At 39.9% G+C, this 16888-nt stretch overlaps 1 protein-coding gene across 6 annotated transcripts in view; it reads right to left on the bottom strand.

The window, feature by feature from the left end:
* Nucleotides 1-16888, bottom strand: part of WDR7 (WD repeat domain 7) — a 385388-nt gene that overhangs the window by 283317 nt on the left and 85183 nt on the right. For all 6 annotated transcript variants that reach the window (XM_073343603.2, XM_073343604.2, XM_073343606.2 and 3 more), the window contains one exon: nucleotides 11401-11615. In XM_073343603.2, coding sequence (XP_073199704.2) covers nucleotides 11401-11615 — 215 coding nt within the window. The remainder of the gene's footprint in view (nucleotides 1-11400; nucleotides 11616-16888) is intronic.

Here is a 16888-nt window from a genome sequence, read left to right as displayed (position 1 = left end):
GGTTCTACTTTATGTACCATTACTATGCATCCGATGAAGTGAGCTGTAGCTCACGAAAGCTTATGCTCAAATAAATTGGTTAGTCTCTAAGGTGCCACAAGTACTCCTTTTCTTTTTGCGAATACAGACAACATGGCTGTTACTCTGAAATACGTCTTCCTTATCACTCACTAGAATGTTTTTATAAAAATCCATGTAAGATCAACCCATTTCTCAACCAGTCAGCAAGTCACTGAATGGTTCTCAGTGCTATCACATGCTCAGTTGTCAATATTTCTAAGGATTGAATCCCCTAATATGCTACTCAGTAACATGCTACTAACATGCTAAGTCAACAGCTTGGTCTCCTGGAGAGAAATTCTCAATGTATGAGGCATGAATCAACCTCTTCTCCCTCTGCCAGAAGATGGATCTCATCTGTCCCTCCATTCAACCTTGGTTTCCACTCATCATGACAGACTTCCTCACCTGGAGTACCATGACACGGGTGTGTCTGCTCCAGCGTCTCTGTAAATAAATATACGTGCTGTCTTCCTCTACTCTTCCAGTTCATCAACTCTGACCTCAAGCTGCAGTTCTTGGACCTTGAGATGCATGAGCTGCTTGCATCAGGGACATACACAGGCCACCTGACTACAAGGTGAACTGTCACACATGTAAGTAATCTAACATTTGCTCTTACACAGAGTTTGGATTGCTTAAGAATTTTGGTCTGGAAGGAGACCAAAGCCCTGAGGTAAGTGGGAAAGCGGGATACCGGGAGGAAGCACAGGCAGGAATGTCTGTGAGGGGAGGGATCCTGCCTCATACTGAGAATGAGGGGCGATCAGCGGGTTATATCAAGTGCTTATATACGAATGCACAAAGCCTTGGAAACAAGCAGGGAGAACTGGAGGTCCTGGTGACGTCAAGGAATTATGACGTGACTGGAATAACAGAGACTTGGTGGGATAACTCACATGACTAGAGTACTGTCATGGATGGTTATAAACTGTTCAGGAAGGACAGGCAGGGCAGAAAAGGTGGGGGAGTAGCACTGTATGTAAGGGAGCAGTATGACTGCTCAGAGCTCCGGTACGAAACTGCAGAAAATCCTGAGTGTCTCTGGATTAAGTTTAGAAGTGTGAGCAACAAGAGTGATGTAGTGGTGGGAGTCTGCTATAGACCACCAGACCAGGGGGATGAGGTGGATGAGGCCTTCTTCTGGCAGCTCGCAGAAGCTACTAGATCGCACACCCTGGTTCTCATGGGTGACTTTAATTTTCCTGATATCTGCTGGGAGAGCAATACAGCAGTGCATAGACAATCCAGGAAGTTTTTGGAAAGCGTAGGGGACAATTTCCTGGTGCAAGTGCTAGAGGAGCCAACTAGGGGGGAACTTTTCTTGACCTGCTGCTCACAAACCGGGAAGAATTAGTAGGGGAAGCAAAAGTGGATGGGAATCTGGGAGGCAGTGAGCATGAGTTGGTTGAGTTCAGGATCCTGACACAGGGAAGAAAGGTAAGCAGCAGGATACGGACCCTGGACTTCAGGAAAGCAGACTTCAACTCCCTCAGGGAACGGATGGGTAGGATCCCCTGGGGGACTAACATGAAGGGGAAAGGAGTCCAGGAGAGCTGGCTGTATTTCAAGGAATCCCTGTTGAGGTTACAGGGACAAACCATCCTGATGTGTCGAAAGAATAGTAAATATGGCAGGCGACCAGCTTGGCTTAATGATGAAATCCTAGCGGATCTTAAACATAAAAAAGAAGCTTACAAGAAGTGGAAGGTTGGACATATGACCAGGGAAGAGTATAAAAATATTGCTCGGGCATGTAGGAATGAAATCAGGAGGGACAAATCGCACCTGGAGCTGCAGCTAGCAAGAGATGTCAAGAGTAACAAGAAGGGTTTCTTCAGGTATGTTGGCAACAAGAAGAAAGCCAAGGAAAGTGTGGGCCCCTTAATGAATGAGGGAGGCAACCTAGTGACAGAGGATGTGGAAAAAGCTAATGTACTCAATGCTTTTTTTGCCTCTGTCTTCACTAACAAGGTCAGCTCCCAGACTGCTGCGCTGGGCATCACAACATGGTGAATAGATGGCCAGCCCTCTGTGGAGAAAGAGGTGGTTAGGGACTATTTAGAAAAGCTGGACGTGCACAGGTCCATGGGGCCGGACGAGTTGCATCAGAGAGTGCTAAAGGAATTGGCGGCTGTGATTGCAGAGCCATTGGCCATTATCTTTGAAAACTCGTGGCGAACGGGGGAAGTCCCAGATGACTGGAAAAAGCCTAATGTAGTGCCAATCTTTAAAAAAGGGAAGAAGGAGGATCCTGGGAACTACAGGCCAGTCAGTCTCACCTCAGTCCCTGGAAAAATCATGGAGCAGGTCCTCAAAGAATCAATCCTGAAGCACTTACATGAGAGGAAAGTGATCAGGAACAGTCAGCATGGATTCACCAAGGGAAGGTCATGCCTGACTAATCTAATCGCCTTCTATGATGAGATTACTGGTTTTGTGGATGAAGGGAAAGCAGTGGATGTATTGTTTCTTGACTTTAGCAAAGCTTTTGACACTGTCTCCCACAGTATTCTTGTCAGCAAGTTAAAGAAGTATGGGCTGGATGAATGCACTATAAGGTGGGTAGAAAGCTGGCTAGATTGTCGGGCTCAACGGGTAGTGATCAATGGCTCCATGTCTAGTTGGCAGCCGGTGTCAAGTGGAGTGCCCCAGGGGTCGGTCCTGGGGCTGGTTTTGTTCAATATCTTCATAAATGATCTGGAGGATGGTGTGGATTGCACTCTCAGCAAATTTGCGGATGATACTAAACTGGGAGGAGTGGTAGATACGCTGGAGGGCAGGGATAGGATACAGAGGGATCTAGACAAATTGGAGGATTGGGCCAAAAGAAATCTGATGAGGTTCAATAAGGATAAGTGCAGGGTCCTGCACTTAGGACGGAAGAACCCAATGCACAGCTACAGACTAGGGACCGAATGGCTAGGCAGCAGTTCTGTGGAAAAGGACCTAGGGGTGACAGTGGACGAGAAGCTGGATATGAGTCAGCAGTGTGCCCTTGTTGCCAAGAAGGCCAATGGCATTTTGGGATGTATAAGTAGGGGCATAGCGAGCCGATCGAGGGACGTGATCGTCCCCCTCTATTTGACATTGGTGAGGCCTCATCTGGAGTACTGTGTCCAGTTTTGGGCCACCATACTACAAGAAGGATGTGGATAAACTGGAGAGTGTCCAGCGAAGGGCAACAAAAATGATTAGGGATCTGGAACACATGACTTATGAGGAGAGGCTCAGGGAACTGGGATTGTTTAGTCTGCAGAAGAGAAGAATGAGGGGGGATTTGATAGCTGCTTTCAACTATTTCCAGAGAGGATGGTTCTAGACTATTCTCAGTGGTAGAAGAGGACAGGACAAGAAGTAATGGTCTCAAGTTGCAGTGGGGGAGGTTTAGGTTGGATATTAGGAAAAACTTTTTCACTAGGAGGGTGGTGAAACACTGGAATGCATTACCTAGGGAGGTGGTAGAATCTCCTTCCTTAGAAGTTTTTAAGGTCAGGCTTGACAAAGCCCTGGCTGGGATAATTTAATTGGGGATTGGTCCTGCTTTGAGCAGGGGGTTGGACTAGATGACCTCCTGAGGTCCCTTCCAACCCTGATATTCTATGATTCTATGATTCTAAGAAGCCTATGGAAGTGTTCATTTTTAACAGGTGTTTGGCAAGGTAGAGGGCCAGCTGAAAATACATTCCTAAGGACTGATTTTTAAATATGCAGAACCTACTTACAGCAAGTTATAGTGTGCATGGAGGCTCTCCACCAAATCAAAACTCAGAGCAGCTGAGTTAATCTTCAGTATCGTCTGATGTTCTGCTAAATATTTTTTCCAACTTCTCCTCTTAGTTCAGCATCCCAGTTGAAATCCTCATTTCTTCTGCACCATAAAAATTAGGCTCTCTTTCCAGCAGTCTCTTCACTTTGGACATGAAGACAATTATAAACAAGAACCTTTTCCTCCACCCCCTTTTTTTCCTGTTACATTTTAGTACATAGCTCAACCATTAGTGGCAACACTGACTGAACACCCATATGGCCTAAAACAGTGAGAAAAAAAAACCAAAAAAAAAAACCAATGAATAGCCAAGTTCTGTGTTACATGAACAGAGAATCAAAAAGTTCCATTTATTTAATAAATTAGCCATGAAAGAGATCACAGGAAATGAGAGTGTGGAAGGAAATTATCCAATTTCTCAGTATCAATGAGTAAAAGCTAAGAGAGAAGAAGCCATTTTTAAACACATTATTTTTATAAATGGTATATCAGAAGGGGTGATCTGATTTACAATGCATTAATTACTCTTATGCCTTATGTACTATAAAGTCTAATACTTTATCAGAATACAGAGTACAGAACTATATTTATTTATACAAGACATTTTGTTTATTGCTAGAGGGGGGACAATATAATGAAAGGTAGAGACAACATAGAAGAAATATTTTAGCTATTAAAATCTCTACACATACGTTGTTACCAATGCATCTCTCTTACATGCTACCCACTATGGTTGAAAGATAGATATGCAGTGATTAACAACATCTTAATTAGATTTGGAAAATTTGTTAATTAAAAATGGACTCATCTAGAGCACAGTTTTGAACTCATACTTGTGCAGCTATAATATTTAAGAATCCAATCCTACAAGCATGCCAACAGACACATTTGAGTTCAATAGGAACAATCACATACATAAACTTAAACATATGGTTAGTATTTGTCAAATGCAACATGGTATGCTAAAGGATATACTTTATAAATATTAATGAAATGATTTTGAACATAGAATATGTAAAAAAGAAACAACATGGCTCTAAAATGGGAATGGATCTCTGATGCCCTCTGCTGTCCTATTGTTGTCACTACTAAAACACTAGTAAGCATTAATTCCAGAATCAAATCATTTCTGAAGATTCACTTAAAAACTTAAAGTAGACTAATATAATTACCTGATACTCCAATTTGACAGGTTACTGTTAGGTATGAGAATTTATTATTAATGCTCACCTATGACCTATCAGCAATAATTAAAGAACATATTAAGCAAAAACAGAAGCAGATATGCTTTCCTTTAATATGCAATTTCAAGGATTTTCCAATTTGCCCCCATCAGAATTTAGTCTCTGTTAAATTTTAATTTTCTTCATTATAGAAGATAATTCGAGCAGGTGACTTTCCCATCCATTCTATGACAAATTCATAAGCCCTTTGTAGGGGCATAGCTTATTCTCTTCCTGTGTTTGACACCATTAACAAACAAATGCACGTGAAACAAGTCCAGCCCAAGCCTTCTCTTCAGGCTTTACCCCTAAAGTTCCTCCTTGAGAGTTACTTAGCTACCCTCTAGAGTCCCTCTGCCTCAGACCCAAGATATCTCTGTCAAGTGAGCCTAGTTTTGAAGCTTGCTTTCTCCCTTTTTATTCCATCCAGCTGGAGGGTCTCTTCAGACTGAAATCCTGGCAAGGGTGGCCAGCTTCAGCCCAGCAAGATCAAATCAGGAAAAGGCTGAGGAGTTGTATGGGCTTTGTGTACCCCACTATAGATATGTAAAACTAATTATTCTTTCAAAAAAGTTCAAATAATAAAAAGCAAAATATAGTTGAAAAGGTTTAAATTTAAATAAAGGGCAGGGAGGGGAATCTAACACCTCACAAGGTCAGTGCTCAGGACTAAATATGGGACATGTATCAAGAACACATGTAACCTTACTATTACCCTCACTACAGTTTAATAAAACTTATACAAACATTTGCTTGGGATATATGTTTTCTTTTATTTGCCCTCAAATTCTAAAATGTTTACAACATCCAATTTCAAAATATTCACCACTAACTGGCATACAAATCAACTTAGAAAAATAGCTCTCTAAACACATTTCTCTTGTTGATAATCGTTTTAAAATCAAAATATAAAATCAGAATTCTAAAACATACAAATGCTTCCAGCTTATGCAATAATTTAAACCTGAAACGTAAAGAGCAAAAACTGATCATATATTGACACTAAATTCCTTTGTTTTTTCCTTAAACGGCTAGGTTATTTGCCTTTTTTTTTTTGGCGGGGGGGGGGGAGGCTCCATAGACTAGACTAATGTATAAACTCATCCTGCAGCTCTGATAATGTAACATCTGTACAATTTACTTAAACTTTAGTATTCACCGAAAGTTGCAGTTAGCATGGTTGTCATTACACGCATTTATTTATTACTCACATTGATAAATAGCCCATTATTATACTATCTGGGTAATATTTACATAAACTATAAATTTTGTGTTTCTAAATGCATACACAAATGCATGCAATTGATCAACTTGTGCCTTACTAACGGTTAATGAAATGATTTTAATGAGTAACTATAGTTTCATTTACTGAACATATGTAAACATAGAAAAAAGAGTTGTTAAAATGTTTTAAATATTTACTCTGTCAATTACCTGTATTTGTAGACAAAGCAAATCCATTAACATGTTCTTGTGTTAGACTTCATTAAAAATCTTTCTCCCTTATTAGTTTCAGCAATGAGATTATTCAGCTCCACATATATCCCCTCACTCTTCTTCTGTAAGCCTCATATATATATTTTAACAATATTATTTCCTGGTTTCCCACAATGCACCATTATAAAATCAAACTTCAGACACATCATAATGGAGGAATTTTTCAGGCAAGTCAAACTACTACAACTGACATGAAAAAATATGGATCAATGCTGCAACTTTAGCATGCATGCGTGAGTGCGCACGCACGCACACACAAAGGGTAAGACTTCTTTATATTGGACAACGATCGTACGGTAGACCCTGGCCCAGCTTCAACATTACCAATTATTGAAAGGGACACAGCTGATACAATATATTTGGATCTTAGTATTAATAATCTGGATTTCGTATTATTTCACAAAATCTTATTTAAAAAAAATTCAAATCAACTTGGAAAAGAGCATGGTAAACCATAAACAAATAGGGATAAATACCAATATCAAATTGGGGATCAATATCTAGAGCAGTAGCAGAGGGATCAGTGTTGGCTTGGTATTATTAAGCATCTTTATTACCTATCTGGGAGGGAAAGTAAACAGTATCTTCATTGAATACCTTTGTGCTTGCTAAGTCTAAAGAAAAAAGAATAAAAATCATGGTGGGACTTGTGATGACTGAAAGATATTGAAAAGGATATTAAATTTTTTTTAAAACATTTAAAATTATTAAGAGACAAGAAAAGGAAATCCACTACCATTGTGCAAGCTGTCATGAAATGGGAATTTTCTGCAATATTTTTATGAATATATGCATGGTAACGACTTACTTGAGTGGAAGCAAATAGATGCTCTGAGGGAAGAATGGTAGACATGAGGTATTTATGTTACCATCTGGGATGGTATGACTGGATTGGTAAAGTTCTGGCTGAAACTGACTCGTATCAATGGAGGATCCAGAAAGACAATGGGAACACTGAACAACTGGGAAACTCCAAGCAGGCAGAACATTTAAACTCAACATGGGTCTGCCTATGGACTGAGAGGTAAAAGGAGGCTAGGAACTAGCCTTTGATTTAACAAACACAAGTAACAATTGGTTTCAACAGAAATCATAGAAGAACAAAATGAAATGGCATATCTAAATAGTAGCATTAGTTTAATAAAAACCTGACCCCAGTAAGCTAGTTCCGGTGGGACTGATGGATTATTAGAGCAGTGCATGCTTGAATCAGGGCAGTAGTGACTATCTCATGGCCCTAAAGGCTCTAAAATATGTCTAACGGGGGTAACTAAGTTAAGAAGAAAATGCATATTTGATTATAATTGAAAATATGTTCCTTGAGCTCCACCCTGAAATTTTTGAACTGAAGCATTTGAAACAGTCCTATCACTAAAGGAAGGAGATATGGGGCTCCACCTCCCCAACTCTCTGCCAATGCTTTCCCTGCAGCACCAGGAACAGCTCTGATGTAAGCCAGCATCAATCCAAACAGCCACTGTCCCATCCCTGCTGCAGTTGCTCAGTGCTGCCCCCATTCGCAGCCTGCTGTATCACAGCGGAGGATGGAGAGAATAGCTCTAGCCGCTTCATTGCTTTCTTCCCTGCCAGGCTGTGGGAGGCCCAGAAAGAGCAAAATTAGGAGCTCAGCTGGCTTTACGTAAGCCTACTAAATAGTTAAACTATTGATTATATAGCCCCTTGACCTTTCTGAAATAATATATTCAGCCCACAGGCTGAACAGGTTAAACTCCTCTAGAGAAAGGGATAACTCACGCTAAGAGCCAGTGTTATCCAGTAAGGCTGGATGCTGCATGATATAAAAGGAAAAATAAAGCAAGGTCAACCAGCTGGTTCCTTTTACACTCCCTGTACCCTGTCACAGTTTGTGAGGGGAAGTGTATCCACCAACTGAGGCCAGGTCAGCACTTGTGGACAAAATGGGCGTGCAGCAGAGTTGCCTGTAGATCACTTGTAGCACCGCTTGGACTCTGTAGAGGAGTTTTGGCCCCACAGTATTACTGGGAGGTCTTGTTGCTACCTCCCTCCTCCCCTTACTTACATGTCACAAGCCAGGGAGGCAGAAAGAGGGGCTTTCAAGAGAACATGCATTCAGCAGACTCATGATCAATTTCACTGGCTCATGTAGTCAGTGGCTTCTTCAGGAGATCAGGTTTGTAAGTGGTTACTAAAAAAAAAAAAAACGGGGGGGAGGGAGGGAAGGGGATATTTTTTTGGTAGGACCATCCAGGATCCCAGGAAAGGCGCTGGATGTTGGGAGGGGCATTCTCAATTTTCAAGGTCATATGATAAGCTTAATAGAGGACAATGGAGTAAAGATGTAGAGGGATACCAGGAAATACTCACCTGAAAAATCAAAACATCTGTGTGTGTGCACGTTTGTGCGTGTCTGTGTCTATATAAACATGTACCTCCACCCCAAGATACAGGAGTTTGAAAATCTGCCATATAAAACTAGACTTGCATCCTGCCATAAACTGTAGGCATTCATGTGTTTTCCAGTCAAAATCTATAAAGATGGCATTTACGTTTTTAAAAAATTGAATGGCACTCTAATAGTTTAACATCAGACGAAATCTTGGGCCCTAAATGATCTTATTGTATCTAATGCTACTATTTAGATATGCCATTTCATTTTATGTTCTACTATGATTTCTATTGAAACCGATTGTTACTTGTGTTTATTAAATCAAACTGAGAGAAAGTTTAACGTTCGCAGAGCTCCATACTTTTACCACAGCACTCTAAATTTCTCTTAAAACTATCAGCGCTGCATGCGTACTCAGACTTCCAAAGGGAGTTAAAACTGTTTTGAAATTAAAAAACACTGTACCACTAAAGATTCCCCCTCCCCCTCCGGTTCAATAAAGTCCGTGTTGAAAGCCAGAGCATGCCTGATGTGTATGTGTTCTCCTGTATTGCACAAAGAAAATGTGATTGATTTTTTGAAGTACAGTCTATGTGAGAAACACAAGCTTAAGACAATTACAATCATTCAAATACTGTATTCTGAAGTAAAAAATAGCAAAATGTATAAATCAAAAGCACACTGGATTTTGGTGCTCTGAATTTTCAAAGATACATCGTCATCATCAAACGCATAACAGTAGTCAATTACCCCACCCATGACATTAAATATTCTGGATTTAAGTTTGCTAACAAAAACACTGAAGGTAAATCATTCGCCATACTATGTGCAGATTTCCCAACAGAAAAAAAATATATTATGCAACCCTCCACTTCAATTTTTCAGTTATTTTTCTGAACCTCTCTTGCCATAATCAGGAAGCTGAAGTCATCAGGAAGGTGTCTCTTTGCTAAGATTTCTCTCAAAGAGACCTGCAATCTCTACACAGAAGAGTGGTGAAAGAAATCCCTAATGAGTGGAGAGTGGCAAGAGAAATCCCCAATGATTCTGTCAGCATACATTTTTCATAAAGTGATTATCCCCCAGCAGCCTTTAGCTTCTTAGACTCCTTCTCCCCCCAACCCCTTCTATAATTGTTTTCCTTGTAGACTGGGCAACAATTATCATTGCTGCAGGACTGAATATGTTCACAAGCTATACATAAATACTAGTTTCACATCAGGGGCTTTTATCACTAATTGCACTATAAAATGTGCTATTAAAACTGAGATAAACAAGACTGTAAAAAAATAATCACATAATGAGCCATGACCACTTACAAGAAGTGTTTCATAAATGGCACAGTAAAACTTATTTTTCAAAATTTTAGTCATAATATCTCTCTTCCCTGCCTGCTCTCTTTTCAGATGGGATTGGGAAATAGTTCTGAATTTAAATACGTACTATTATATATAAATTAAAATAGATTAAAAATAGACTGCATTTCTATCAAGTCGATTCTTGGTGTACTCAACTGTTAATACATCTTAACAGACATTCTGATATTTACAAACCAGCTACAGTGTTGACATCTACTGTGCACTGCAAAGTATTTAATAAAAAGAATAATACTAAGTTTCAATATTTGTTATAAATATAAATTACACTAGTTACCTTACGAAGAAATTCCATAAATCTCAAAATGCCAATATGGCAGGCAGGGAAAAAAATTAGCATATGAAAATCCTGTCACTCAGTTGCAATATTCAAGTGAAAATGAAAGTTATTAATTATAAAATACAGGTACTACAAAGAATAGTTAAAATGTATAATTGACATGTTTCAGTGCGGCCAATATTTTAAACCTCAAACACATCAACTGAAAAATAAACCGGTTTCTAAACTATACAACAAGTACTCTAAGCATCTGCTTCGTACTTTATATACAACAATCCTACCAAAGTGTAACTCATTGCGCACTTTTAAAAGTGGTGGAATTTACTCATATTGTTTTAGAGAAACATATTTTAACCTGTCATTTAAGCAGCTGCAGATACAAGGACAGTTAATCCATGTATATTAAAATGAATCTCTAAACTATAAGAGGCACTCAAATACTTCTTCTAATGAAGTATAAAAAGATTCGAGTTTGGATTCCCATAAACAGATGTCATTTTAATTAATTTGCTTCAAATTTTAAAACAATGTGTATTTTTTCGTCTTTATTTTGGTTTATATTTAATCCTGGATAAATACCCTTTATGTTAGAAGCTACAGAAAGTTCTAATCAACTTCAATTCATTTTAATAGCCTCAAAGGACATCTGTTTTTTGGGCCTGACCTAAGGCCAACTGAATTCAGTGAGAGACTTTCTATTAACTTTAAAAGCTGTTGGATCAGGCTCTTTGAGATTAAAGTGATTAAGATTTTCTACATAGGTTCAGTTATGGCAAACAAAACAAACACATTTCAGCTATTGCATTAAAAACAAACAAAAACCTTACTTTGTCAGATGCTTCAGAAGCCAGAAGGTTCGTAGCAAGAGTCTGTAGTTTCTGATGGGCCATATTTTTTAGAGCAGCAAGGCTACGTCTAGTCATAGCCTGTTTTAGATTGACGGCTGGGTGGCTCAGGGAATCTACTGCAGCTGGAACTGCCTCATCACAAGCATTCAAGATCTCGACTGCCGTTATCCCCATCACACAACGATCCAGTGCACCTTGAAATGGAAGGTGAATAATGAAATGCATTATTTTAGTGCAGGCAATTCAAAAATGTCAAAAGCATATGTTAAGTAGTCACCTAGTCTGCAGTATTTTCTGTAATGCCTAAGATGACCCGTTATTATTTATATTACTAACAGGCCTAGGAGCCCTAGCCATGTAGCAGGACCCCAGTGTGTGAGGAGCTGCACAAGAACATGGTCCCTGCCTCCAACGAGCTTACCATCTAAGTATAAAACAAGAGATAACAAATGGCTATAGAAAGATGAGGGAGTATATTAGTCAACACACTTGGCAGTGGTATCACAATAGTAACCCAATGACTTTTGTGACTAATATTCCTAATGTGGTGGGATTTTCCTAAATTTCCTTGCAATTATAGGATGTAAGAATCACAAACGCTACACTTGATTTTTATCATAGGCAAAGTCAGTAGCAACACTTACAGTTGCCTAACACTTTCCATAACCAGCCTGTTTCCAGTTACTTATAACTTTGTCAGACTTTACTTGTTGTGGCTTAAGTTTTCCATGCTTTCTCTCAGACTAGATTTTTTAGTTTAAGCAAAAACATCTCAGCTATTTCTGAGAAAGAGGTTAGTGAAAAAAAACAAATGAACAAACTTCTGCTACTGTTCAAAGAAATTGATGAAAAATTCTGATAAGAGCTGTAGTGCTTTCATGCTTTGAGGCAGGAACTTGAAATATGACAGGCTGATAATCTCTCCTTCGCCCCAGTGCTAAATTATAAAAAACTCTGAAAACTGCTGTTAGGATATAGATATTCAGGCCTGTCTGTAAAGGCCTATACTCTAAGAATTTAGGTGTATTCTTATCACTTGGCTAGTGATAGAGGTATAAAAGAAAGAATCAAAATCACTGCCTGCTGGTGTAAGGGCCTTCTCTTACTGTGACAGTCTGAGGCCCTGTTCTTAGGCTAAGGCCTTTGGCTAAGCAGCAGAGGCAGCCATAAGCTGGGAAGCGAACGGTCACATCCTCACATGCCAAACTAGTCACATTGAAATAAGGTGCTATTCGGCTGTTAGGAATACAATCCTGTCCTGATAGTTCCTATCACCTCCAGAGAAAGGGAAGTGCCTAGAAAATGTAAAAGGAAACTTAGTTTGATAGCATCCTGTCTGGCAAGAACTTACTTATCCATAGCTGGGATGTGAAATCCTCACTTCTGTATTGTTTTCTCATTATAGTTCCCACTTTGCTATTGTTTGTCTGTATAATCTCTGTCTGGTTCTGTGATTGTTCCTGTCGACTGTATAATTAATTTTGCTGGGTGTAAACTAATTAAGGTGGTGGGATATAATTGGTTACATAATCATGTTACAATGTTAGGATTGGTTAGTTAAATTTCAGGAAAATGATTGGTTAAGGTATAGCTAAGCAGAACTCAAGTTTTACTATATAATCTGTGTCAATGAGGAAGTGACTGGGGGTGGGTGGGGGTGGGCATGTGGGTGTGGGTGATGGGAACAGGGAATGGGGGTAAGAAAATTGGAATAATGTTTTGCTAAAGTGGGGGATGGGAACAGGGAATGGGGGTAAGAAAATTGGAATCATGTTTTGCTAAAGGGGGAAATGGGAACAGGGAATGGGAGTAAGGAAGTTGGAATCATGTTTGGCTAAGGGTAGGAATGGGAACAGGGACACAGGTGTAAGGCTCTGTGGTGTCAGAGCTGGGAAGGAGGATACTAAAGAAGGAAACTGGAATCATGCTTGCTGGAAGTTCACCCCAATAAACATCGAATTGTTTGCACCTTTGGACTTCGGGTATTGTTGCTCTCTGTTCATGCGAGAAGGACCAGGGAAGTAAGTGGGTGAAGGAATAAGCCCTCTAACAACTGCCATTTGCACATGCGCAGTAGACCTTTTAAGAGGCTTGGTGCTAAAGTCTCTGATCATTCCATCTACACTGAGCATGCTCCACAGCCTCATAAAGCTCTGGCTCCAGACGGGGCACAGCAGCAGCAGCAGCCACCACCATCTCACTATTTTATGGGCAGTAGTGCTGGCCTGGAAGCAAGGAAACCAGAAGTTCTAAGCTCAGCAACTCCACTGACCAGTATTAATAATTCTGTGCATTTCACTGAATTTATTACTGACAAGTCCTCAACACTAACTTGGGAAGCAGGCAAGTGTTCCACAAAATTTTGCAGATCGGATAACAGAGGGTGCACTAGGTCCATTCTGGCAATAGATGTCTGAGTCTACTATATTAGAAACAAGTCTCATTCATTCTAAAAAGCAGTGCAGCTGTGAATGTATGAATAAGACACAGGTTCTCATTCTGTGGGCTGCCCCTCCCCACAGAGTGGAGGGGTTCCCAATAGATTTTAGGAGCCCCTCAACAGGTTTTGAACCCAGGACCTTTCAATCCACAGCACTTGAGATAAAAGGAGTACTAATAGCAGGAATAGTGTGTTATCCTCTGTGTAGGCTAGCCACTAGAAGGAAGCACAACACATGCTGGCCAGTGGCTTACACATATATTTGCTAGATCTCAGTGGAATGTTGGATGTCTGGATTGTTAGGTTGTACTCCCAGCTCTGGAGATCAGTAGTATCTAATTATTACTTGATAATACAGCTGTGTACACAGATTTGGCACATTCATTTTAAAAAACAAAGTTAAGTGCTCAAAAGTTAATAAGTGCCAGAATCTAGGTTGCTTGAGCAACACTAATTCAGCCCCTTGTGAGTATGCATGATGATACAGTCTTGCTCAACATCACATAGGAAGTCTGGCAGAGCTGGGAATAGAACCCAGCTCTCTTGGGTTACAATCTAGTGTCTCATGAGGGTCTGAATTAGGCTGACCAGACAGCAAGTGTGAAAAATTGGGACGGGGTGGGGGGCTAATAGGAGCCTATATAAGAAAAAGTCCCAAATATTCGGACTGTCCCTATAAAAACGGGACACTGGGTCACCCTAGTCTGAATTAATGTTTCCCAAGCAACTTTAATTCTGGCATTTCCTAACTTTTGAGCACTTGTGTTTGCAATTTTTACTTTCATTAAACAGGATGTAATTTTATATATGTGCATATAGGCTGTCCACAGGCACACCCTCAGTGCAAAACTATATTTCAAGATGGTTCAACAGGAGATGCTGGGTACTCAGAGGTTTTGAAAAAAAATATCATGTCACTTTATCTACATCTCTAGCTTTAGCCATCCATTTTTGAATATGTTGGCCACTATGCCTTCTCTAGAAAGTTGCTGGTACTTGCATTCTTTCTGGGCCAGTACCATAGTGAGATGCTACTATACAAGTAGCAAATGTCTTTATATTTGAAGTTTTTAAAGCCAATGTTTTTTAAAGAATATAAAAAACATAACTGAATATGCCCTTTATGTCATGACTTCTCCTCAAAAGAGAATAATGTACCAGCAGCCTGTCTTTAAAGGTAATAGTCTTTAACCACAGTGTGGGACTAAATTAAAAGTGACTTCAAAACTGGAACTCTGAAATATTTATTAGGACCAATAGTAAATTTTCATTTTTTTAAAGACATTTAAGATGTTCTTTGAAGTCCTTTTCAGATTTGACATTACAAGGAGTCCCAAATTATAGGAAAAAATGTTTCCAGTTCTTTTCCTCAGTACCTTCCTAGCGATACATTCAAGCTGATCTCAGAGGACATTAAATTTCACCCAGTTACTCCTGTACTGAACTTGGAATATTGGAACAATGGGTGCTGGGATATTTGCACAGTAGGATATTGTTTACGACAGAAATGGTTGACTGGTATATGATCTGGTAGATGACTGATCTTTTAGCCACTTTCTTCCTGTCTTTTGACAGTGGCCAATGCCAGGTGCTCCAGAGGGAATGAACAGAACAGGTATTCATCAAGTGATCCATCCTGTCACCCATTCCCAGCTTCTGGTAAACAGAAGCTAGGGACACTTCACAGAGCATGGTTTTGCATTCCTGCCCATCCTGGCTAATAGCCATTGACGAGTAAGTTGGGACAACGAGTGATTGTGAGGTTGCACTCTATATGATTTTATAAAAATATGCTAATGAGTGTGAATATAATGTAACTGGAATATGCTTCCTGCAAAAGGTCTCTTGTAAGGTATCATTACAAAGTTAATAATCTACTGAGTGTGGTCATCCTATTTGTATAACTGTATCACTCTTGTATCAAACTAGAAATATGAAATAAACTCTGAGGTCCTATTGTAGTTATGCAAAGTGTGGGCCATTAATGGTGGTTTGGAATCTTGATGGCTCCCATCATCCAGGACAATTGACTGCAGATGGCTCTGTTTTACTTGTAAGTCTTCCTGTATACACATGTGTGCTGGCAAGTGGGTAATGAAGTCTTCCAGTGACATGTGATCATGTCACCTGAACTGGAATCCATCTTTAACCTGGTGCTTTTCCATTGAGAAGGAGGGGGTGGGAACCCAGAGAGGGACAAAGGATTCCCGCCTTATGCAAAAGATATATAAGTGGGTGGAACAGACAAAGAGGGGAGCCATCATGAGAAATCCCCTAGCTACCACCTGAGCTGTAACAAGGGCTGTACCAGGGGAAAGGATTGTGCTCAGACTAGGACAGCGTCCAGTCTGTGAAAGAAACTTATTGAAACATCTCTAAGGGTGAGATTTTACCTGTATTCAGTTTTATTACTTTATTAGACTAGACTTGCGTGTTTTATTTTGCTTGGTAATTCACTTTGTTCTGTCTATTACTACTTGGAACCACTTAAATCCTACTTTCTGTATTTAATAAAATCACTTTTTACTTATTAATTAACCCAGAGTATGTATTAATACCGGGGGGGGGGGAGGCACAAACAGCTGTGCATATCTCTCTATCAGTGTTATAGAGGGTGAACAATTTATGAGTTTACCCTGTATACAATTTATGTAGGGTAAAACGGATTTATATGGGGTTTGGACCCCATTGGACATCTGAGTGTCAAGGACAGGAACACTTCATAAGATGCATTCAATTAAGCCTATAGCTGTTAGGGGACATGGCTCAGACTGGGTCTGGGTTTGCAGCAGGCTAGTGGGTCTGGCTCAAACCAGGCAGGGCACTGAAGTCCTAAACTGACAGGGCAGGAAAGCAGGAGCAGTAGTAGTCTTGGCACATCAGGTGGCAACCCCCAGGGGGTTTCTGTGATTCAACCCGTCATGGTAATAATTAAAGGTTTTTGTCATTTTGCAAAAATGGAAATGTTATGGTATCCTTGCCAAATTCCAATTTGGACAATTACATACCTACAATAAGATCACTTAA

This window comes from Lepidochelys kempii, chromosome 5, assembly GCF_965140285.1.
Source record: "Lepidochelys kempii isolate rLepKem1 chromosome 5, rLepKem1.hap1, whole genome shotgun sequence".
Lineage (NCBI taxonomy): Eukaryota > Metazoa > Chordata > Testudines > Cheloniidae > Lepidochelys > Lepidochelys kempii.
The sequence above is the reverse complement of the archived record's forward strand: the minus strand, read 5'-3'. Positions and strand labels throughout refer to the sequence as shown.